General features: G+C 47.2%; 1 protein-coding gene across 4 annotated transcripts in view; it reads right to left on the reverse strand.

The window, feature by feature from the left end:
- Positions 1-6,340: 6,340 nt before the first annotated feature.
- The window catches only part of exoc7 (exocyst complex component 7), a 36,764-nt gene continuing 17,221 nt past the window's right edge, over positions 6,341-25,883 (reverse strand). For all 4 annotated transcript variants that reach the window (XM_060939152.1, XM_060939151.1, XM_060939150.1 and 1 more), the window contains 12 exons: positions 22,575-22,720; positions 22,250-22,402; positions 21,266-21,364; positions 20,999-21,061; positions 19,330-19,396; positions 14,581-14,646; positions 14,042-14,162; positions 13,835-13,930; positions 13,660-13,723; positions 7,289-7,330; positions 6,965-7,098; positions 6,341-6,584 (listed from right to left, as the gene is read on the reverse strand). In XM_060939152.1, coding sequence (XP_060795135.1) covers positions 6,482-6,584; positions 6,965-7,098; positions 7,289-7,330; positions 13,660-13,723; positions 13,835-13,930; positions 14,042-14,162; positions 14,581-14,646; positions 19,330-19,396; positions 20,999-21,061; positions 21,266-21,364; positions 22,250-22,402; positions 22,575-22,720 — 1,154 coding nt within the window. In that variant the 3' untranslated portion in view covers positions 6,341-6,481. The remainder of the gene's footprint in view (positions 6,585-6,964; positions 7,099-7,288; positions 7,331-13,659; positions 13,724-13,834; positions 13,931-14,041; positions 14,163-14,580; positions 14,647-19,329; positions 19,397-20,998; positions 21,062-21,265; positions 21,365-22,249; positions 22,403-22,574; positions 22,721-25,883) is intronic.

The raw sequence follows: 25,883 nt of genomic DNA on the forward strand, positions 1-25,883 counted from the left end.
AATAAAACACTGAATGAAATTTATTGGAAAATATTTTGGTACGTATAAATAGGTAATGTTTTATAATAATAAGAATAAGAATAATAATGTGTTGTAATAATATACTGGTGCTGTATTTAGATTTATTTTAAAATAAAAATACACTTTGTGTGTTTATTATTGAAGTCATCTTAGACAAAAAATTATTTATGTTTATATTATTTATTGATAAAAGTAAACACTTACTGTAAAGTGATGCACTTCTACAGCGCACAAATAACAGAAATTATTAAATAATTAAATTTTGCAGTTAAGTATTTGTTTTTATTAATAATCTTATTTTTTTAAATAAATATATATTTTATGGCTTTTATTGAAATAATTTTGTTGAGTGTGTAAAACTCCAGCCATGAACAGGGAGTGATGTCTGAAAGCAGAACTGAGTGATGGAACTGAGTGAGAAGGATCTGAGTCCACTTGGATCTGAGTGATGGATCTGAGTCCAGTTGGTTCTGAGTCCAGTTGGTTCTGAGTCCAGTTGGTTCTGCTGTGGTGGCTGCAGGGCGGCTCTCAGGGGGAGGGAGCAGGGAGCTGTTTGAAACACGACCACTATCTGACCACGCCCACAGCCTCACAGCCAATCAGAGACGGACTACACGGGCATCCGGTCGTTGGATTGGTTCGTACAAACTGGCCCCACCCTCCATGTCTGGACTCTCGCGCTTTCCAGGTGACGTATTCACATTCTCTTGCCCTTATAAGGGAAAGGGTCTTGGAACCCAGGATTCCAGGAGGATAGAAGCCCCGCCCTTCCTGTCCCGGACCGCACGCCTTTTTCTTCTCTTTCAGTTTGTAAACTAATGTTTGTTTGTCCGAGAAATTATTCACAGTCTGTTCCAGATGTTCAACTTTAACTCAAATTTATCCCAATGGGTTCAAATTAATCCACTAAACAAGTTTTAATTATGAATTGGCGCGAGTTCAAGTGACGTCACACTGAAGACAAACAAACAAACAAACATGGCCGCTATTAGAAATCTGGGGTGTTTTGCTGTCAGTAAGGTTTTGTTGAACATTCACTTGTCCTTCATTTCCAGGTCAGGGATGTGAACTTGGGGGTGGACGATACATCAGGAAACATCGCGATCCACGATATCACCACCTCAAAGCGAGCATCAGGTCCTTCCACTCCAGCAGCTATACAGTGTAAACTCCCTCTGCTCCAGCTTCACCTCCGACTGTTACAAAGCACTAAAACTGGAGACTCCTTCCAGAAATGTTACACAAACACAGTTGTCCTTACAGAGTCCCTGTGGATGAGCGGTTACTATAGAAACGATAACATAACGAGCGTATTCATTATCAATAAACCTGTGATGTGCAGCTGCATGACTGTCGGAGCTGCCGTTATAGAGAATTAATCAACACCTTCTGACCAATCAATCAATCAATCAATCAGAGTGTGAACATCACATTGATTCCAGCAGCGTTTTCCTCCTGCCATTTCAAGAATTAAAAGCATCCGAGAGAAAAATCAACGAAAGCAGCATTTCCCAGAACTTTATGTTCCAGTTCTATGGAGGTATCATGTGAAATAGTGTTAGACATCTCCTTAACCGGACTCCATCATGCAGTGGCTGGGATTGGATTGAGAATTACTCTCACACTAATGAGCTAATCACTAGCTAAAACTTTTAGATCATTTTCAGAGCCTTTCCTGAACGACTCATAAACTACAATGCAGCATCTCCAAGTCACTTCCAAGGTGGTTTCTCCTAAAAACATACGTCTGTGAAGGTGCTCAATCAGCCACGTTCTTGACTTTAATCCTTTAGAGTCCCAGAAGGAACCTTATTTTCTGGTGAAAGTTGCGCAAGTCTTGGTCACTGGGCTTGTTTTCAAATGTTTTACTAAGCTTAGGTTCTTTATAAGTTCTTCTGCATGGTCAGATGGACTCCAGTGTTTAACACACTTTTGACTTTTTACATTTTAGTAAACATCATGAGGAACATGCTGCTGTGTGTGTGTGTGTGCGTTCACTGCTTCAGATGGGTTAAATGCAGAGAGGAAATTTCACAAGTGTGTGATGAATAAAGTTGTGCTTTCTTTCTTCTTTTCTTCAACCTGGTGGTATACCTGACACCTGAAAACGAAGCAGGCTTGAAACAGTGTCAAGCTGGAACAAACCATCACTGAACAGCCGGGGAGGTCTGTAACACCACTCGCTCATCACCTGCTTACATCATCACCCTGGTCTGATAAACATGAAGGGTTATACCATTCACACCCTCTGACTTCACATCAGTCAGTCAATCTCGTAAAGGTACACCTGTGACTCATCCAGCACGCAGTAGAACTGATGAAGAACCTTCAGTGGAACCCTGGGTATTTATGAACAGCTGGATGCTAATTGGAAGCCACTGTGCTGAGTAAATGCCACACATTCCTCAGTGCAGTTATAAAGTGTAGGAACAGTGTGATCTGCATGTTTCTGAGCCTCTGCAAGCCCAACTCACTCAGGAATTCCCATCGTTTCCCCACAGAGAAACACACACTCACGTTCATGGCCTAATATGGAAGAATCCAAAACAGAGGAATGGAGGAAGTGGCTGTGAAAAAGTAAACACAGCTCCACTGCACCCTCATCTCCTCCAGCTCTCCACTCGTCCATCAATACAGTCCTGCCCACGCGGACTACCTGCAGGATCCACAACCATCTACTCCATAGTAGTCACCACTGCACACTGTTCTGAACTTTCAGTACTGATCAAAGAATTCAGAACTCCCTGGGGGGGGGGGGGGGGGGGGGGGGGGGGCACCTGAGTGCTTGGTACCGGTACCGGTCTGCCTGATAGACAGACAGGCATCTTCTCTTGATCAGCATTAATTAAGGAAGTGTTTCCACACCACCATATTTACCCCCAGCCTCTGAGAACATTATTCATAAACATCACCTGATGTTCACGTGGCCCGTCCCACACTGGGCTCCTCGTTAATAAAAGACCAGCAGAGGGACACTGTTTAATAGCAGAGGAAATAAATTAGCAGTGGACTGAACTCTGTTCTTAGCAGTGTGCTGCCACCTACTAGTTACAGATGCAACAGCACTGTCTATATCCCTTTCTCTCTCACATACTTTTTAATTAAAAAAATATATATATTTTTGATATTTTAGAAATTTAAGATGTAAATAACCTCCAAATCACTTGCACATTACTGTCAATTAAGGTCAACATCTGGATCATCGGTCACTCAATCTTTAACTCTCTCTCTATATACACACACACACACACTAGTGTATCTCAAAAAATTAGAATACCATGAAAAAGTTCCTTTTTTTCATAATTTAATTCAAAAAGGTAAACTTTCATATATTCTATACTCATTGCATGTAAAGTGAAATATTTAAAGCCTTTTTTGTTTTAATTTTGATGATTATGGCTTATAGCTCATGAAAATCAGAAATCCAGTATCTCAAATGATTAGAATATTCCCTAAGATCAATCAAAAAAAGGATTTACAATACAGAAATGTCCAACTTCTGAAAAGTATATTCATTTATACACTCAATACTTGGTTGGGGCTCCTTTACCATGAATTACTGTATCAATGCGGTGTGGCATGGAGGTGATCAGTCTGTGGCACTGCTGAGGTGTTATTGAAGCCCAGGTTGCTTTGATAGTGGCCTTCAGCGTATCTGTATTTTTGGGTCGGGTGTTTCTCATCTTCCTCTTGACAATACCCCATAGATTCTCTATGGGGTTCAGGTCAGGCAAGTTGGCTGGCCAATCAAACACAGTAATATCATGGTCAGCAAACCATTTGGTAGTAGTTTTGGCACTGTGGGTAGGTGCGAAGTCCTGCTGGAAAAGGAAATCGGCATCTCCAAAAAGCTCATCAGCAGATGGAAGCATGAAGTGCTCTAAAATCTCCTGGTAGATGGCTGTGTTGACTTTGGACTTGATAAAATACAGTGGAGCAACACCAGCAGATGACATGGCACCCCAAATCATCACAGACTGTGGAAACTTCACACTGGGCTTCAAACACCTTGGATTCTGTGCCTCTCCACTCTTCCTCCAGACTCTAGAACCGTGATTTCCAAATTAAATGCAAAATGCACTTTCATCTGAAAAGAGGACTTTGGACCACTGAGCAACAGTCCATTTCTTTCTCTCCTTAGCCCAGATAAGACACTTCTGACATTGTCTCTGGCTCAGGAGTAGCTTGATATTAGGAATGCGAAAGTTGTATCCCCTTTCTTGAAGATGTCTGTTCGTGATGGGTCTTGATACACTGACACCAGCCTCAGTCCACTCCTTGTGAAGCTCTCCCAAGTTCTTGAATCAACTTTTCTTGACAATCCTCTCAAGACTGCGGCCATCCCTGTTGCTTGTGCACCTTTTCCAGCCACCCTTTTCAGCAATGACCTTTTGTGGCTTACCCTCCTTGTGGAGGGCATCAGTGATCATCTTCTGGACAACAGTCAAGTCAGCAGTCTTCCCCGTGATTGTGGTTGTGTGTACTGAACTAGACCGAGAGATACACTGTGTTCATACTGTTTTACTCAAACTCGAAATGAAATATTCAAATATTTTGAGATTTTTTTTAATGTTTTTGTACTGTATGCCATACTGATTACAATTAAAATAGGAAAATGCTTGAAACATTTTAGTTTATGTGTAATGAGTCTATAATATATAATATTTTCACTTTCTTAAATAACTGATGGAAAATATTGAACTTTTTCACAATATTCTAATTTTTTGAGATGTACTAGTGTGTATATATATATATATATATATATATATATATATATATATACACACACACACACACATGCCTTAGATTTTTTTTATTTTAAAATTGTGTTGTTTTTGGGAAGAGAATTTTGTGTATGTACATTTTTATACATTTTCTGATTTTTTTTTCCATCAACATTACATTTTGTAAACTTGAAGATGAAAAATCTTGGACATCAGAAGATTGGACTGAGGCAAAGTGGAACAGTGTGCTGTGGTCTGACAAGTCCATGTTGTTTTTGGAAATCATGAACGTCATGTCCTTCGGGTTAAAGAGGAAAAGGACAGTCCAGGCTGTTACCAGCACAAAGTTCAAAAACTGGCATCTGCGATGGTATGGGGGTGTGTTCGTGCCCATGGCAGGGGGAACTTACACATCTGTGAAGGTTTCATTAATGCTGAAAAGTGCACACAGGTTCTGGAGCAACATGGTGCATCCAGACGACATCTTTTTGTCAGGGACGTCTCCAATTATTCCAGCAAGACAACACCAAGCTACATTCTACACGTTACAACAGCATGGCTTTGCAGTAAAAGAGGGCAGGTGCTAAACTGGCCTGCCTGCCTCCTTCTGAAAATGTGTGGTGCATAAACTGAAGTCGTATATCAAGCAACAATGGGGGGGGGGGGGGGGATTCACTTTCAGAACTTCAACAGTTAGTGCCTCAGCTCCCAAACAGTGTGTTGTTAAAAGAAAAGGTGGTGTAACATTTTTTTTTTTGGAATGTGTTGCAGGCATCAAATTGAGAATGAATGAATATTTCGAAAAAAAAAAAAGTTTGAGTTTGAATGTTAAAAATCATTGCATTCTGTTTTTATCCACGTTTTACACAGCATTCCAACTTTTTTGGAATCAGGATTGTACCCATGTCTCTAGAACATCTATAACACATCCATCTATATTCATATAAAAGATCTGGATGTATATCTATATCTGTACTTGAGTGCAAAAGTTTGCACCCCCTTGAGATTTGAATGTTTCTCGCTTTTGTAATTTATATAAATAAACGAGTGTATATATGGTACGTATAAAATAACGATGCTATTTTGAGGCATCACGGATTCAAGACCTGATCTGAAGAGAAGCGTTAACAGGAAGGTCATAAATAATTCTCAGCATCATTGTTTCGACCTTAAGGAGCATTTGTGTGACCAAACTTCAGATTTTTTGTTGCTGTTAAAACATTTATTTGTTGTCTTCACTGTATTTGTTCTCTGGCTACAAAAACCTTAGTGTTTAACCGTCTCTCTAACGAGTCTATTTAACGCTACAGCTCATCGATTTGTATCTGTATATCATCACTAATGTGGTTCAGTATTATCAGTGGAGGTTCACATCATTTGTAAAAATAAATAAATAAATAAATAAAAATCTGTTTATAAGATACAGATAAGATAATCAAACCCACAGTGATTTTCAGGTGTTTAGTTGTTGTTATAAAAGGTTACTTAATTTATTAGTCGTAATGTTTGGCTGTTCAGGTGATTAACGTGTTACGCTTAGTTCTGTGACCGTGTGATACTGCCCCCTACTGACAGGTCAGTTTACATACACCATGTACTTGTATAATGGAATTCTTTACTGAGCATTAAACTGAGTATATTTACAGATTTAATACAGAAACAGGACGCATTGTAGTGCAGCAGGAAACAGGAAGTGAGGGAGTGGCTACGACAAGTAAGCATGTAGTGGGCGGGGTTTAAGCAGAGGTATCGAACAGCTTGTCGATCATGTCCTCCACATGCTCCGGTGTGTATTTGTGGTACTTCTCTGGATTCTTTGTGAATGGCATGTTTGCACACCTGTAAAACACACACACACACACACACACACACACACACACACACACACACCCCTCTGCATCATATGCCTACAGACAGAAAAACAAAAGTGCTCTGAGAGCACAATATTCCCTGCTGGCAACTTGGCCATAACTCTGGTAAAATGCGACCGAATTGAATAAAATAATATGCGTACTACTGACATATAACAATGCCTTTTGCCAAGTTTGGTGAAATTCCTCCAAAAAATTGTGAGAGGAGTTGATTTCAGAAGGTGAGCTCCCTTCCCGGGAGGGAGGGACAGACAGACGGAAATCACCGTGACATAATCCCCCTTCGGGCCTTTCAGCCAGCAGGGATAAAACCCCACAGAGAGAGGCAGACAGACAGGTGTGTGTTACCGGTGTAGGAAGGTTCTGTAGGTGTCAGAGATGAGCTTTTTCTGGGCGTGTCTAATCGTATCACGCTGCTCTTTATCAGGAATCGCCCACACCTTCTGAATCTTACACAACTCCTCCAGACCTTCATTAAAACCCTAAAGACACACACACACACACACACACACACACACACACACACACACACACAAAGCGCAGAGGCTACAAAACACCCTTACACAAAGCTATAAACACTAACATACACACCTCACAAATGGAACACGATACAGCAGCTGTAATACCACACACACACACACACCACCACCAACAAGAAAGCTCTGGCCTTACCTTAAATTTATCTTTGATCACCTGACGCTCTTTGTCTTTCAACTGGAAAACAACAACATTTTACACAATCACACAGAGGCGCGCGCACACACACACTCACTGTAACACCCCCATCACTCTCACTGCAACACCCCCATCACACACCCCATCACACTCTCACACCCCATCACTCTCACTGCAACACCCCCATCACACACCCTATCACTCTCACTGCAACACCCCATCACTCTCACTGCAACACCCCCATCACACACCCCATCACTCTCACTGCAACACCCCCATCACACTCACACACCCCATCACTCTCACTGCAACACCCCCATCACACACCCTATCACTCTCACTGCAACACCCCATCACTCTCACTGCAACACCCCCATCACACACCCCATCACTCTCACTGCAACACCCCCATCACACTCACACACCCCCATCACTCTCACTGCAACACCCCATCACTCTCACTGTAACACCCCCATCACTCTCACTGTAACACCCCCATCACTCTCACTCTCACACCCCATCACTCTCACACCCCCATCACTCTCACTGTAACACACCCCCATCACTCTCACACCCCATCACTCTCACTGTAACACCCCCCATCACTCTCACTGTAACACCCCCCATCACTCTCACTGTAACACCCCCCATCATTCTCACTGTAACACACCCCATCACTCTCACACCCCCTTCACTCACTGCAACACCCCCATCACTCTCACTGCAACACCCCATCACTCTCACTGCAACACCCCCATCACTCTCACTGCAACACCCCCATCACTCTCACTGCAACACCCCCATCACTCTCACTGCAACACCCCCATCACTCTCACTGCAACACCCCCATCACTCTCACTGCAACACCCCCATCACTCTCACTGCAACACCCCCATCACTCTCACTGCAACACCCCCATCACTCTCACTGCAACACCCCCATCACTCTCACTGCAACACCCCATCACTCTCACTGCAACACCCCATCACTCTCACTGCAACACCCCATCACTCTCACTGCAACACCCCATCACTCTCACTGCAACACCCCCATCACTCTCACTGCAACACCCCCATCACTCTCACTGCAACACCCCCATCACTCTCACTGCAACACCCCCATCACTCTCACTGCAACACCCCCATCACTCTCACTGCAACACCCCCATCACTCTCACTGCAACACCCCCATCACTCTCACTGCAACACCCCATCACTCTCACTGCAACACCCCATCACTCTCACTGCAACACCCCATCACTCTCACTGCAACACCCCATCACTCTCACTGCAACACCCCATCACTCACTGCAGCACCCCCATCACTCTCACTGCAACACCCCATCACTCTCACTGCAACACCCCATCACTCTCACTGCAACACCCCATCACTCTCACTGCAACACCCCATCACTCTCACTGCAACACCCCATCACTCACTGCAGCACCCCCATCACTCACTGCAGCACCCCCATCACTCACTGCAGCACCCCCATCACTCTCACTGCAACACCCCATCACTCTCACTGCAACACCCCATCACTCACTGCAGCACCCCATCACTCTCACTGCAACACCCCATCACTCTCACTGCAACACCCCATCACTCTCACTGCAACACCCCATCACTCTCACTGCAACACCCCATCACTCTCACTGCAACACCCCATCACTCACTGCAGCACCCCCATCACTCACTGCAGCACCCCCATCACTCTCACTGCAACACCCCCATCACTCTCACTGCAACACCCCATCACTCTCACTGCAACACCCCATCACTCTCACTGCAACACCCCATCACTCTCACTGCAACACCCCCATCACTCTCACTGCAACACCCCCATCACTCTCACTGCAACACCCCCATCACTCTCACTGCAACACCCCCATCACTCTCACTGCAACACCCCCATCACTCTCACTGCAACACCCCCATCACTCTCACTGCAACACCCCATCACTCTCACTGCAACACACCCATCACTCTCACTGCAACACACCCATCACTCTCACTGCAACACCCCATCACTCTCACTGCAACACCCCATCACTCTCACTGCAACACCCCATCACTCTCACTGCAACACCCCATCACTCTCACTGCAACACCCCCATCACTCTCACTGCAACACCCCCATCACTCTCACTGCAACACCCCCATCACTCTCACTGCAACACCCCCATCACTCTCACTGCAACACCCCCATCACTCTCACTGCAACACCCCATCACTCTCACTGCAACACCCCATCACTCTCACTGCAACACACCCATCACTCTCACTGCAACACACCCATCACTCTCACTGTAACACCCCATCACTCTCACTGCAACACCCCCATCACTCTCACTGCAACACCCCCATCACTCTCACTGCAACACCCCATCACTCTCACTGCAACACCCCATCACTCTCACTGCAACACCCCATCACTCTCACTGCAGCACCCCCATCACTCTCACTGCAACACCCCATCACTCTCACTGCAACACCCCATCACTCTCACTGCAACACCCCATCACTCTCACTGAAACACCCCATCACTCTCACTGCAACACCCCATCACTCACTGCAGCACCCCATCACTCTCACTGCAACACCCCATCACTCTCACTGCAACACCCCCATCACTCTCACTGCAACACCCCCATCACTCTCACTGCAACACCCCCATCACTCTCACTGCAACACCCCATCACTCTCACTGCAACACCCCATCACTCTCACTGCAACACCCCATCACTCTCACTGCAACACCCCCATCACTCTCACTGCAACACCCCATCACTCTCACTGCAACACCCCATCACTCTCACTGCAACACCCCATCACTCTCACTGCAACACCCCATCACTCTCACTGCAACACCCCATCACTCTCACTGCAACACCCCATCACTCTCACTGCAACACCCCATCACTCTCACTGAAACACCCCATCACTCTCACTGCAACACCCCATCACTCTCACTGAAACACCCCATCACTCACTGCAGCACCCCCATCACTCTCACTGCAACACCCCATCACTCTCACTGCAACACCCCATCACACTCACTGCAACACACCCATCACTCTCACTGTAACACCCCATCACTCTCACACACCCCATCACTCTCACACACCCCATCACTCACTGCAACACCCCATCACTCTCACTGTAACACCCCCATCACTCTCACTGTAACACCCCATCACTCTCACTGTAACACCCCATCACTCTCACTGTAACACCCCATCACTCTCACACCCCATCACTCACTGTAACACCCCATCACTCTCACACCCCCATCACTCTCACTGTAACACCCCATCACTCTCACACACCCCATAACTCTCACTGTAACACACCCCCATCACTCTCACACCCCATCACTCTCACTGTAACACCCCCCATCACACTCACTGTAACACACCCCATCACTCTCACTGTAACACACCCCATCACTCTCACTGTAACATACCCCATCACTCTCACTGTAACACACCCCATCATTCTCACTGTAACACCCCCCATCACTCTCACACCCCCTTCACTCTCACTAACACCCCCAATCACTCACACCCCCCATCACTCTCACTGTAACACACCCCATATCACTCTCACTGTAACACACCCCATATCACTCTCACTGTAACACACCCCCATATCACTCTCACTAACACCCCCATCACTCTCACACACCATCACTCTAACTGTAACACACCCCATCACTCACACACCCCATCACTCTCACTGTAACACACCCCCATCACTCTCACACCCCATCACTCTCACTGTAACACCCCCATCACTCTCACACCCCCTTCACTCTCACTAACACCCCCAATCATTCTCACACCCCCCATCACTCTCACTGTAACACCCCCATATCACTCTCACTGTAACACCCCCATATCACTCTCACTGTAACACCCCCCATATCACCCTCACTGTAACACACCCCCTATCACTCTCACTGTAACACCCCCCCTATCACTCTCACTGTAACACCCCCCATATCACTCTCACTGTAACACACCCCATATCACTCTCACTGTAACACACCCCATATCACTCTCACTGTAACACACCCCATATCACTCTCACTGTAACACACCCCATATCACTCTCACTGTAACACACCCCATATCACTCTCACTGTAACACACCCCCTATCACTCTCACTGTAACACACCCCCTATCACTCTCACTGTAACACACCCCCTATCACTCTCACTGTAACACACCCCCATATCGCTCTCACTAACACCCCATCACTCTCACTGTAACACCCCCATATCACTCACTGTAACAACCCCCATATCACTCTCACTGTAACACCCCATCACTCTCACACCCCCATCACTGTAACACACCATCACTCTAACTGTAACACACCCCATCACTCTCACACCCCATCACTCTCACAACCCCATCACTCTCACTGTAAACACCCCCATATCACTCTCACTGTAACACACCCCATATCACTCACTGTAACACACCCCCATATCACTCTCACTGTAACACCCGCCCATATCACTCTCACTGTAACACACCCCCATATCACTCTCACACCCCCATCACTGTAACACCCCATCACTCTAACTGTAACACACCCCATCACTCTCACACCCCATCACTCTCACACCCCCATATCACTCACTGTAACACACCCCATATCACTCTCACTGTAACACACCCCCATATCACTCTCACTGTAACACACCCCCATATCACTCACTGTAACACACCCCCATATCACTCACTGTAACACACCCCCATATCACTCTCACTGTAACACACCCCCATATCACTCTCACTGTAACACCCCATCACTCTCACACCCCCATCACTGTAACACACCCCATCACTGTAACACACCCCATCACTGTAACACACCCCATCACTGTAACACACCCCATCACTGTAACACACCCCATCACTGTAACACCCCCCATCACTCTCACACCCCCCATCACTCTCACACCCCCCATCACTCTCACTGTAAACACCCCCATATCACTCACTGTAACACACCCCTATATCACTCTCACTGTAACACCCCCCCCATATCACTCTCACTGTAACACCCCATCACTCTCACACCCCATCACTCTCACACCCCATCACTCTCACTGTAACAACCCCCCATATCACTCTCACTGTAACACACCCCATATCACTCTCACTGTAACACACCCCCATATCACTCTCACTGTAACACACACTGACACTGCAAGGGTTACAGTGAGAATCACTGAGATTGATGGTATATTACAGTGAGAGTTACGTTACAGTGGTGGTTACAGTTACAGTGAGGGTACAGAGAGAGTCACATTATAGTGACGGTTACAGTTACAGTGAGGGTCACGTTACAGTGAGGGTCAGTGAGCGTTATGTTACAGTGAGGTTACAGTTACAGTGAGGGTCAGAGTGAGGGTTAGAGTTACATTGAAGGTTACAGTTAGTGAGTTATGGTGAGGGTTACGTTACAGTGAGGGTCACAGTTACAGTGAGGGTACAGTGAGGGCTACAGTTACATTGAGGGTTACAGTTACAGTGAGGGTTACAGTTACAGTGAGTGCTACGGTGAGGGTTATGTTACAGTGAGGCTACAGTGAGGGTTACGTTACAGTGAGGCTACAGTGAGGGTTATGTTACAGTGAGGGTACAGTGAGGGTTAGGGTACAGTGAGGGTACAGTGAGGGTTACGGTGCAGTGAGGGTTAGTGAGAGTTACGTTACAGTGAGGGTTAGAGTTACATTGAGGGCTACAGTTACAGTGAAGGTTACAGTGAGGGTTACGGTTACACTGAGGGTTACGGTGAGGGTTACGGTTACAGTGAGGGTCACGGCGAGAATTAGTGAGAGTGATGGTGAATTACGGTGAGGGTTACGGTGAGGGTTACGGTGAGGGTTATGGTGAGAATTAGTGAGAGTGATGGTGAATTACAGTGAGGGTTACGGTGAGGATTAGGGTTACAGTGACTGTAAGCCTCACTGCATGTCGCAGTAACAGCCTCAGTGCACTCCAGCAGACGCAGTCCACACACTGTGCATGAGGGAAATTTCATCACGTGCACCGTGTATGCAGTGTCCATGTGCACTTGTGTGCATTGCCTCAGTACGTGCAAAACTTAGAACTCACCAGCCCCTCTCTCTCCCTCCCTCTCTCTGTTAATCCATTATTAAACCCCCTTATTACTTTATTAGAAATAAACCCCAACACGGTGATGCAGGACCCCGACGTCAAGCAGAGAACAGACGTTGTAGTGTGCAGGAGTTCAGCTTATTTACTCAGGCGCATCCACAACAGAAACTCCAGTACAGTTTGGACACACCCTCGGGCGAGTGTGTGCGCGCACGTGAGCGTGTTCCTACCTTGGTTCCAGGTTGTAGTGCTGGCAGGTTCCGCTCAGTGAGGTGGTCTGTTACTCTCAACCAGCTGTACAAAGGACACAAAACACACATACACAGTCATAAATGCATTCATTTTACACATCAGGAGTGTTAAACACAAGAGAGGTGTGTGTGTGTGTGTGAGAGAGAGAGAGACCTGCGCTGGTAGGTTTGAATCTGCTGTTGGATCAGTTCTCTGTAGGAAGTCTCCGCCTTCTTCTGTGTCACAGCCACCAACTGGATCAGCTCTGACCTACACACACACACACACACACACACACACACACACACACACACACAGCGCTATACTGTGATTGGTCAGTTGTGGGGACCGTACTGTGAGCGGTGAGGAGTAAATACTGACTTCTCCAGAGACTTGAGGATGTAGTTGTAGTTGTTGTGGAGGAAGATGGCGCTCAGCGCCTGATCCTCATACACTTTAGATTTACTCAGCAGATTCAGCTGCAGGTTTCCCAGCACTTTACCTACCACACACACACACACACACACACACACACACACACACACGCTTATTTACAAAAAATGACACCAATTAAAGCAATTAAAGGCCAAAAAACAAACAATTAAATCCTTTTGAACTAAAGGAGAAGTGTGTACATAAAAAAACAGCACAGTGGACAAAAAAGTGCTCGAGACGTCAACACGTCACCATGATGAGTTTGATACGGCGATCTCGGGAAAATATCCCCGCACGTTTTATTCATGTTTTCCGTTTCATTATAAAGTCGTATTTATGAATGTTTCTAAATGAATGTAGTGTAGGTTCACGAGTCAGTTCTTCATTTTATAAAGCAATGCTAACACTGTCACTTTATCTTTCATACAAACATCTCTGAAATCCTGCGAGGACAACAACGTATTTGAAGTGTGTGTGTCTCTTACAGATGTAGGTGCTGAGGAGTCTGCGGCTGAACTCGGAGCTGTAGCTGCTGGCTGATGAGCTCGTTTCTGAAAAATAATGGAACTACTTAAGATTTCACAATGCGCACCTCCCCCCCCCACACACTTTTCTGTAGCAGAAGTGGCCTAAAGTAGTTTTCCTGAAGTTACAGCTATAGACCTTGTGCATGTGACATCATGGTCACGTGATTATCCGTTTACACCGCCATATTGGGGATCACGCTTTCGCAAGTTTGTAAGCGATACCCGCTGTCACGATGTCGTCTTCTCAAGTCTGCCTTTCAACTTCTGCTGAATCCCTGGATGTCACAGCAAAAAAAAAAAAATATCGCTATAGACATGAGATTGCTGTCTTAGGGGTCGACCCATATATCATTAGTAAGAGTGAAACCAAATCTGCGCTTGATTGTTCAAGTATCTAATCAACACGCCAGGGGGTTACAGGGGTCAGTCACTAAAAGCCTACAAGTCCCTAGAAGCGTACAGATGTTTCTCCTCAGGATGGGGACGGAACGCGCTCGTTCATATGCGTGAAAAGCGTTTTGTTATTTCTTCACAGGTGCGTACCATACATTGACTTTTCAGAATAGATCTTATTTGCATATCGCTATTATCGATGTTGAAACGAAACGTAATCCTGTTTGAACAAAAATAAGAACTTATAGTAATACAGATAGTACCAGGGTCTAGGAATACTGTAATTAGTAATATAAATAATTAATGACATTCAGTATTATATACTCATGTCCCAGTCTAATCTCCATGTTTATAATCATAAAGGTGTTACACTCTCAACGGCTCAGCAACAAACCACTCGATGTGTGGATCATATGCGAGCAGGATGGGGTTATTGTGAATTAGCCTGGGCCCGCCCATCCTAAGCGTGACGCAACACGAGGGCCTGTTGCGAACTTAGTCTGGCAAGGCAAGCTATCTCCAGCTCTTCCAAGCTCACGAAAAATCAGGAGCCAATCAACTTTGAGTATCTCCAACGGCCCTGGGTAGAGGCGTGTTCAAGGCAGTGACGTAGTAGAACTGCGACCGGAAGCCATAGATTGTTTACAGAATCTATGCCGGAAGCGCTTCATTCACTAGAAACATTACGAACATGGAGCAGCGGCAAGCCTTTGACACAGCGGTAGATGCTGTATTGAAAGCATTCAACGGGAAGTTCTCATTGAAAACGGAGCAAAGAGCAGCCCTGGAGGTATTTATCTTCTTCCTGTTACTCAAGCAGTTTCCGTCGCGTCACATACGTCAGAGGAAAGAGTGATGTGATTGGTTTAAGCTTCGTCACAGCCTTTTCTGGCTTCGACCAGTAGCAAACTGAGGCATTTCAGGGAGGCGGGTCAACCACGCGCTTTGGGAAACGGTTGGGGTTAATATCTTTGCCAGACCAAATGCTCGCAGAGCTTTGAAGTCGCGTTAGCCAGACTAACTGTGAATGGCCATACGGAAGCCGAGAGAGGCCCTTCATATACTAATCCTTTTTTTATTCACCTTGTTATCCCGAGATAACGACATAATTAATTCAGGATGTCGAGAAAACAACACAACTAATTCGAGATCTCGAGAAAACAAAACCGTTATTTCATGATCTCGAGTAAACAGCTGAGAAATGGTTCATTCAGGTGCGCCAAGAGACTTGTGATGTGCTGACTTTGGGGCTATTTCTCATTCTGTATAGACGCAACTTTGGTCATTAGAATGTCTGGAATAATCGATCACCTAATAAGGCAATATTTTGATCAGGGGTTGACACAGAGAGAGATTGCATTAAGTCTTTTAATAAGGGATAATCTCTCTCAAGGCATCGTAAAAAGCCATTTCTGCTCCGTTACATGTCCGCCAATTTCTAAAGTCTTCGTTGTCTGACCCACAGGGGGCGCAGCTCTGCTAGAAATCTCAGCTGTTTTCTCGAGATCATGAAATAATTGTCTTGTTTTCTCGAGATCTCGAATTAGTTGTGTTGTTTTCTCGAGAGCCTGAATTAATCATGTCGTTATCTTGGGATAACAAGGTGAATAAAAAAAGATTATATGAAGGGCCTCTCGCGGCTTCCGTACATGTACGGCAGGTCTGGGAGACGTCTGCTCACACGTAGCAGCAACACTTTCTGCTGCTGAAACTTGTAAGCTATTTCCTTTCGAGTATGGCACAGCGTTAGTGTTTCTAATATGAATTTTCAACTATTTAAATCAAATTTTGAGTAATTCTATTTCATGTAATTGGATCACACACATACATATATATATATATATATATATATATATATATATATATATATATATATATATAATTTATTTATAGTGGTAAAAATGAACCGGTAGCATGATACTGTTTTTTAATTAGTAGTACTACTAACTATTGTGTATAGATATTACTAGATGTACTACTAGTTTGAGTAATGGCAGTGTAGAACGCCACGAGTCAGTGATTTAGGAAACATAAAAATTGAAAATGCACAAGCGCATCATGTTTATTACAAAAATGTATATTATTTACGCATTATACTGAAACAGTTAACGTTACGGGGTAGAAGCCACTTGCCTGACACGAAATGTTGGGCACGCAATCTCGAGTGTTCGCTTGGTTCCCAGTCAACGCGTTTTACGGCAGCAATCCACTTCTTCCTCCACGGGGAACCGGCAAAACGATAAACCCTTCGTGCTTTTTCTGTCAGAGCATCCTACCGCCACACAGCGAGCCATTCGGACTGAAAACATGAATCACTCTTCAAAAATTTCTGCGTGTGAAGTGAGCTGCGGCTTGATACCCAATATGGCGGATAAACAAACTCGACCTCTGACGTAGGTGCACAAGGTCTATAACATGCTCTCATTCAAACACCACATGAGCAGACGTTCTCCGTATAAAGCACAGAACCGGACCCTGGCTCTAAAATATTCATCATACAGAGAGAGAGAGAGAGAGAGAGAGAGAGAGAGAGAGAGAGCGAGAGAAACAGGAAGAGGTTCAACTTGAGGAAAAGCAGATCAGAGAAACTGAAACCCTGAGAGAAGTTAATGAACCCAGAAGCTCTGACAGACCCATAAAGATGTAAATCTGTTTATAAATCCGGTTTAACAGAACTGACGGAGATTACAGAGACACACAGGAACGTAAAGAGACAGAGAGCAGCGCTGTCCTGCTGGAGTTCTTACCTCGGGGGTCTAAAGGAATATTGTAAGTGTCCCCGAGGACTACAGAGCAGAGACGAAGCAGGAAAAGAGAAGGAAAGAGAAAAAACACACAGAGAAAGAGAGAAAGAAGCAAAGTGCAGGAGGTTAGAAAAGTCTTGTTAGTGCAGCGTGAGAATAATCAGCACCAGAGCAAGGGATTGTGGGATTGTGGGATGGAGGACATGAGACGCGCCACAAAGCTGAAAAACAACAACAGGTTTTATACGGAGATAAAAACCTGCCGGCTAATCAGCGATCAGCAAAATATTTAAATAAAATAAAATTACTGAGGACACAGAGACGTTAAACGCCTCCGACCGCCAACTTTCCGTTCCAGATAAAACTCGACTCACAGTCTTCAGTTCTGGATTTAATCTTTAATGTCGTATTTTATGGAGCTGTTAGCATGTTAGCAGTGCGCGCTTAGCCCTTAGCGGATATTACACAAAGCGGATTTCTCACACTTAAAAACGTTTTTTATTATGAAATAAATGAGTGTAGGGTAGCAAACTACAGAATAACGTACCATGGCAATCGATATGTTCTGATATCTTCTTCCTCTCGCATTCCAAATAAATTGACACGACTGGACAAAATTCTTTTCCGTCTACCACAGTTTCTTTTTTTATTCTTTTTTTTTTGTTTCCGGTTGAGAGTACGTCGTGCGCGTTCTGGCTGCCGCTTCTCACCGGAGCTTTTTTTATTTTATTTCTTTTTCTATTCCTGTGTTTGATGTTTGTTTGAGTGTTTAGTCCGCCGGTTGTGGTGTAGCTCCGGACCTAGTTTTGGGCGTCGGTTCCCTCCAGGCCTTGGTTCGCTGTGGGCGATGCCTGCGCTCCCAGCTGTGGACTGCAGTGAGCCTTTCTCATTTTACATCGTGGTTGTCCAGCGCTCTGCGCTTTAACGCTTGGCGTGATGTTCCGAGCGATGTTGTTCGGTGGCGTCGCGGCGGCTGTGCAGGCGGTTTGGGACACACCAGCGCTCTGCGTGGCGGAGCTTCTCTGCTCGCTGTGTGGATCCATGGCGTGGTGTTCGAGCGATGTTGCTGACGGTGTCGCGGCGGCGGTGCTGGAGATGTGGGACTCGTTTTCGTGCGCCTTTTGGTGGGACTGTGGCTGCTACACCACGGGAATTACATCCTGACCCCTACTCGGTGGACTTTTTACTTTTTATTTATTTATTATTATTTATTTTTTCTTTCCTTGTCTATAATTGTAAAGCGTCCTTGGGTTTTTTGAAAGGCGCTATATAAATTTAATTTATTATTATTTATTATAATTATAAAAGTTTAATAGAAATGTTCCACGTGACAGCTCGTGATCTGGGTGTAGCTCTAAAGCTAGCATGTGTGGTGTTTTAGCGTCCTCAGCTGCGTGTTAATGAGGTGGACATGCAGCAGGAAACACACAGACACGCAGAAAGGGGAGTGCAGGAGGAGAACAAGACGAAGATCTTTCACTCAGGGAGGAAAAGGAGGAACCATGGGGCGTCCATGCTAACATGCTAACGCTCAGTGTGAGGGATGTTGGCTAAAAGCTGCGTGTGTTACCCTGAGAGGCTAACATCGCTCCAGCCGTCTCCTGGAAATCCAACAACTGCTGCAGGAACAGAATGGCCTACAGACAGACAGAGAGGGAGAACGAGATACTGTTAGTCACACACTTGTTCTCACAGAAAAATAAACACATTTAATCTACAAGATTATTTTAATATTATTCTAATTCGTATTATTTTATAGTACCCTATACAGACTACACTGATGATGATAAAATAAAAAACATGAACTGTGAGCCGCTGCTCACTGACGTGCATCCCGCCCGCTCGTATCAGAACGCACGCGATCCAAGGAACAGGACATTTCTTATGAACGTCGACGTCAACAAACAACGAACCCTGAAACAAGTAAATAAAGAGCGGCGTCTCCCCCAGGGATTTCACACAGCCTCCTGGTTAAAGCTCATTCTGAAGCAGCATTTTGTTTCTTGAAAGAGAGTTAAAATTCGCTGTATAATAGATTATAAAATTAACACAGACAGCATCCTATTTCTACCCTGATGCTATACGGCCCTGGGGAGAATATCTGCTGTCTCTCACTGTCTGAACACTCACACAGGGGGACAAACCACTCACACATCTCTCTTTACTCTGCTGTTGATTAACAGGTCGCTGAGACAGAAACACAGGGGAATAAAATGTTCATCTGAATCCGGTGGCTCCAATAATCCACACTATACATTTCATAAATACATTCAGTCGGTAAACAGGAAGTCGATGTGGGACCGACCTGAAAACACTATTCACAGTACAGAACCCCAAACTGAAGCTCGGTACCAAGCGGCTGTGATTTGTGACTGCTGAGAAAAAGGATGTTTCAGACAGACGGAGATACGGACGGACAGACAGAGATAAACCGGCGCAGGGGAATAACAAAAAGGATGAGCTCAAACTGTTCTTACAGAGACAATACAGGAAGCAAACAAACAGAAAACTCACTTATTACACACACAAAAAAAAAAATTATATATATATATAAAAAAATATATATATATAAAAAAAAAAAAAAAATTATATATATATATATATATATATATACACACACACACACACACTTTATACAAACAAACACCAATGTATTTCTCACAGAAACAATGTTAAAATTGAAAAAAAATTAAATGATTTAAAACTGTTGTTACAAAAATATTTTATAAATTCTTATTCATGAATAATACTGAAAGTTTATGAAACTAAAATGCAGGAAATGAGAGTGTGAGAGAGGCGTGTGTGGTGTGAATGTGTGTGTGTGAGTGAGAGAGAGACAGAGAGAGGTGCGAGAGACTGTGTGTGTGGTCAGTTTTTGAATATGATGATTGGGTGTGTGTGTGTGTGTGTGTGTGAGAGAGGTGCGAGAGAATGTGTGTGTGTGTGTGTGTGTGTGTGTGTGTGTGTGTGAGAGAGGGAGGGGTGCGGGAGAATGTGTGTGTGTGTGTGTGTGTGTGTGTGTGTGTGTGAGAGTGAGTGAGAGAGAGAGGTGTGGGAGAATGTGTGCGCGCGCGTGTGTGTGAGAGAGAGAGGTGCGAGAGGGTGTGTGTGCGCGCGTGTGTGTGAGAGAGAGAGAGGGAGGGGTGCGGGAGAAGTGTGTGTGTGTGTGTGTGTGTGTGTGTGTGTGTGTGCGCGCGCGAGTGAGAGGTGCGAGAGGATGTGTGTGTGTGTGTGCTTACGTTACTGGTGAGCTCGTGTACCGTCCCGTCTTTCGGCATGTTGTACTCTTTATCCGGATCATTCTGGAAGAAAAAGAAGGAAAGTAAAATAAAGGCTCAGTGTTTCAGTCCACTGTAATCCACTGTTAGAGGTCAACTACCACGGCAGAAACATCACACAACAACAACTTCCTGCCACTCAGGAGTCCTGGTTTACTCAAACTGTTCCTTTCAAGAGGAATCAGTCTGCCACGCCCCTGCCACGCCCCCTCATCCTCCTCTCATCACCTTGATGCTGTCGGCGAACTCCTCCAGCGCTTTGGCTCCCGTCGTCTCCATCGAGGTGATCAGAGTCGGCAGTTTGTTCTTCGTGCTCGCCGCAGTGCCCTACACACAGGAGGAAATGACATCACACAGCACCACTGACAAACAGGAAGTTACACTGATGATTGGGGAGGACACTGAATTTAATAGTTTAAATCACACACTGTCCCCGAGTGTCCTCTGTCCCACCCCTCACACTCCTGTAGGACGCTTGCGTCCCAAATCTCTCTCTCTCTCACATACACACACACACACACACACACACACCCCCTTCAGTACACAGGCCACAAACACCACAAACACCATCATTTACCTTTCAGTTCCTTTTCGCTTTTTCCTCATTCTCTACATTTTACACTTCCTCCGATACTTTTATTGCTTTTCCCTGATTTAGTTTTCCATTTTGGCTCTTTTATTCATTTTTGTTTTGAATTTATTTTAAATTTATTTTATTCCATTTACTTTCCCCTTTGCGCTTATTTTTCTACAACTCCGCCCCCTCGCCCCGCCCTTACTTGTGAGTGGCCGAGCCTTTCCAATGATCAGTGACCCTGGTTACCTGTAGAACGTCCCACACAGAGGTGTTTGATCATTCCACACCTTCCTCAGTCTGTCACTGCCCCGTCCCAATGTTTTTGGAACAGGCATCGAATTCAGAATGAGTTTATATTTACAAAAAAAACACTAAAGTTTATCAGTTTGAATGTTCAATATCTCGTCTTTGTATTGAATTCAATGTCAAGAATCATCGCATTCTGTTTTTATTTACATTTATTTCATGTTGCTGTCGTCGTCACACCCAAACTGGAGTCGGTTATGGACTCCATTTCCCATGAGCACGCTCAGCAAACACCAACTCCAACTCCCAGCACACACACACACTCACTCACTCAGGCCAGCTCTCCCTGCTACTAAACCACACACACACACACACACCCCCTCTCAGACCTGCAGTGTGGTGTCGAAGTCCGGTTTGGTGTGTTTGAGGTGGCGGAGGATGGGGAAGATGGTGAGCACCGCTGAGTAATCGTGTCTCATTATGGCTCTGCGTGCAGCTGCTACGATGTTATCACCATCCAGCATCAGGTTATCCAACGCCTCCTACACACACACACACAGAGTGTAATGTGTACGGCATATATATATATATATATATATATATATATATATATATATATATATATATATATGTGTGTGTGTGTGTGTGTGTGTGTGTGTGTGTGTGTGTGAGAGAGAGAGAGAGAGAGAGAGAGAGAGAGAGAGAGAGAGAGACCTGTATGAGCGAGTCGAAGGTTTTCTTCTGGTGATGTTCAGGAATGATCTCGGTCAGTAACGCGTACTCGCTCTGTGCCAGCTTCACAAACGCACTGATGCAGTGGATATACGAGTCGATCTCCACGTCCATTACATCGTCTTTCCCTGATGCACGCACACACGCGCGCGCACACACACACACACACACACACACACACACACACACACACACAGGTGTCACATGATCATCTTCACAGCACACCTCAGAGCAGAAGTTAAACCATCAACGAAGTCCACGTGTCCCTCTTTGCTGTAAACACAGCCCATCACAGAACATTAGCACAACGCTAATCTGGTGGTGATTCACTTCCATCATCATCATCATCATCTCACACCATCATGAACCTGCCTGAGGTCAGAGTGAACACTGCGACTCAACACCGTTCACACAGAAATAATACTACAGCAACACAACATCAATAACACTGTTTATACCACAGCTAACCTGGGGGGAGGGGACAGGAGAGAGAGGCGGGGGGAGAGAGAGATAGAGAGAGGGGAGATAGAGAGAGGCAGAGGGGGAGAGAGAGAGAGGCAGAGGGGGAGAGAGAGAGGCAGAGGGAGAGGAGGAGGGACAGAGAGGCGCGAGGCAGGGGGAGGGAGAGAGAGGCGGTGGGGAGAGAGAGGCAGAGGAGGAGAGAGAGAGAGGCGGGGAGAGAGAGAGGCAGAGGGGAGAGAGAGAGAGGGAGAGAGAGAGATAGAGAGAGGGGAACTAGAGAGGGGAGATAGAGAGAGGCAGAGGGGGAGAGAGAGGCAGAGGGAGAGGAGGAGGGACAGAGAGGCACGAGGCAGGGGGAGGGAGAGAGAGGCGGGGGGGAGAGAGAGAGGCAGAGGGAAGAGAGAGAGGCAGAGGAGGGAGAGAGGCGCAGAGGCGGGAGGGGGGAGGGACAGAGAGGCAGAGAGGAGAGAGAGAGAGGCAGAGGGGAGAGAGAGAGGCAGAGGGGAGGAGGGGGGGAGGGACAGAGAGGCAGAGAGGGGAGAGAGAGAGAGAGAGAGGGCGGGAGAGAGAGAGAGGCAGAGGCAGGAGAGAGAGGGGGGAGGGACAGAGAGGCAGAGGGGAGAGAGAGAGAGGCAGAGGGGAGGAGGGGGGGAGGGAGAGAGAGGCAGAGGGGAGAGACAGAGAGGCAGAGGGGAGGAGGGGGGGGAGGGACAGAGAGGGGAGAGAGAGAGGCAGAGGGGGGGAGAGAGAGGGCGGGAGAGAGAGAGGCAGAGAGAGAGAGGCAGAGGCAGGATGAGAGAGAGAGGGGGGGAGGGACAGAGAGGCAGAGGGGGGGAGAGAGAGAGGCAGAGGGGGAGAGAGAGAGAGGGCAGAGGGGGGAGAGAGAGGCAGAGGGGGGGAGAAGAGAGGCAGAGGGGGGAGAGAGAGGCAGAGGGGGGAGAGAGAGGCAGAGGGGGGAGAGAGAGGCACAGAGGGGACAGAGAGGCAGAGGGGACAGAGAGGCAGAGGCAGGAGAGAGAGGCAGAGGCAGGAGAGAGAGAGAGAGAGAGAGAGAGAGAGGCAGGAGAGAGGGGGGAGGGGACAGAGGGGAGAGAGAGGCAGAGGGGAGAGACAGAGAGGGGGAGAGAGAGAGAGGCAGAGGGAGGAGAGGCAGAGGGGGGGAGAGAGAGGCAGAGGGGGGGGAGAGAGAGGCAGAGGGGGGAGAGAGAGAGGCAGAGGGGGGGGAGAGAGAGAGGCAGAGGGGGGGGAGAGAGAGAGGCAGGGGGGGAGAGAGAGGCAGAGGAGGAGAGAGAGAGGCAGAGGAGGAGAGAGAGAGGCAGAGGGGGGGAGAGAGGCAGAGGGAGGAGAGAGAGAGGCAGAGGGAGGAGAGAGGTAGGAGAGAGGGAGGGAGGAGAGAGGGGGAGAGGGAGAGAGGGCAGAGGGGAGGGAGAGACAGAGGCAGAGGGGGGAGAGAGAGGCAGAGGGGGGGAGAGAGAGAGGCAGAGGGGAGGAGGAGGGGGGAGAGGCAGAGAGGGGAGAGAGGCAGAGGGAGGAGAGAGAGGGGGAGAGAGAGAGGCAGAGGCAGGAGAGAGAGGGCAGAGGCAGGAGAGAGAGAGAGGCAGAGGCAGGAGAGAGAGGGGGAGAGAGAGAGAGGCAGAGGGGGGAGAGAGAGAGGGCGGGAGAGAGAGAGTGGGGGAGGGACAGAGAGGCAGAGGGGGGAGAGAGGGGGGAGAGAGAGAGGGCGGGGAGAGAGAGAGAGTGGGGGAGGGGACAGAGAGGCAGAGAGGGGAGAGAGAGAGAGGCAGAGGGAGGAGAGAGAGAGGCAGAGAGGACAGAGAGGCAGAGAGGGGAGAGAGGCAGAGGCAGGAGAGAGAGAGAGAGAGAGAGAGAGAGAGAGAGAGAGAGAGAGAGAGAGAGAGGCAGGAGAGAGGGGGGAGGGACAGAGGCAGAGAGGGGAGAGAGAGGCAGAGGGGAGAGAGAGGCAGGAGGGAGAGAGAGAGGCAGAGGGAGGAGAGAGGCAGAGGGGGGGAGAGAGAGGCAGAGGGGGGAGAGAGAGAGGCAGAGGGGGGGAGAGAGAGGCAGAGGAGGAGAGAGAGAGGCAGAGGGGGGAGAGACAGAGGCAGAGGGGGGAGAGAGAGGCAGAGGAGGAGAGAGAGAGAGGCAGAGGGGGGAGAGAGGCAGAGGCAGGATGAGAGAGAGAGAGAGAGAGAGAGAGAGAGAGGCAGGAGAGAGAGAGAGAGAGAGAGAGAGGCAGGAGAGAGGGGGGAGGGACAGAGGCAGAGAGGGGAGAGAGAGGCAGAGGGGAGAGAGAGGCAGAGGGGGGGAGAGAGAGGCAGAGGAGGAGAGAGAGAGGCAGAGGAGGAGAGAGAGAGGCAGAGGGGGAGAGACAGAGGCAGAGGGGGGAGAGAGAGGCAGAGGAGGAGAGAGAGAGGCAGAGGGGGAGAGACAGAGGCAGAGGGGGGAGAGAGAGGCAGAGGAGGAGAGAGAGGCAGAGGAGGAGAGAGAGAGGCAGAGGGGGGAGAGAGGCAGAGGGAGGAGAGAGGCAGAGGGAGGAGAGAGGCAGAGGGAGGAGAGAGAGAGGCAGAGGGAGGAGAGAGGTAGGAGAGAGGGAGGAGAGAGGGGGAGAGGGAGGAGAGGCAGAGGGGAGAGAGAGAGAGGCAGAGGGGGGAGAGAGAGAGAGAGAGAGAGTAGGGGGGAGGGACAGAGAGGGGAGAGAGGCAGAGGGAGGAGAGAGAGAGGCAGAGGGGGGAGAGAGAGGCAGAGGAGGGAGAGAAAGAGGCAGAGGGAGGAGAGAGAGAGAGAGAGAGAGGGGGGAGAGGGACAGAGAGCAGAGGGGGAAGGGGGGGAGGG

The sequence above is a fragment of the Neoarius graeffei genome, chromosome 14 (genome assembly GCF_027579695.1).
Source record: "Neoarius graeffei isolate fNeoGra1 chromosome 14, fNeoGra1.pri, whole genome shotgun sequence".
In the NCBI taxonomy this organism is placed as follows: domain Eukaryota; kingdom Metazoa; phylum Chordata; class Actinopteri; order Siluriformes; family Ariidae; genus Neoarius; species Neoarius graeffei.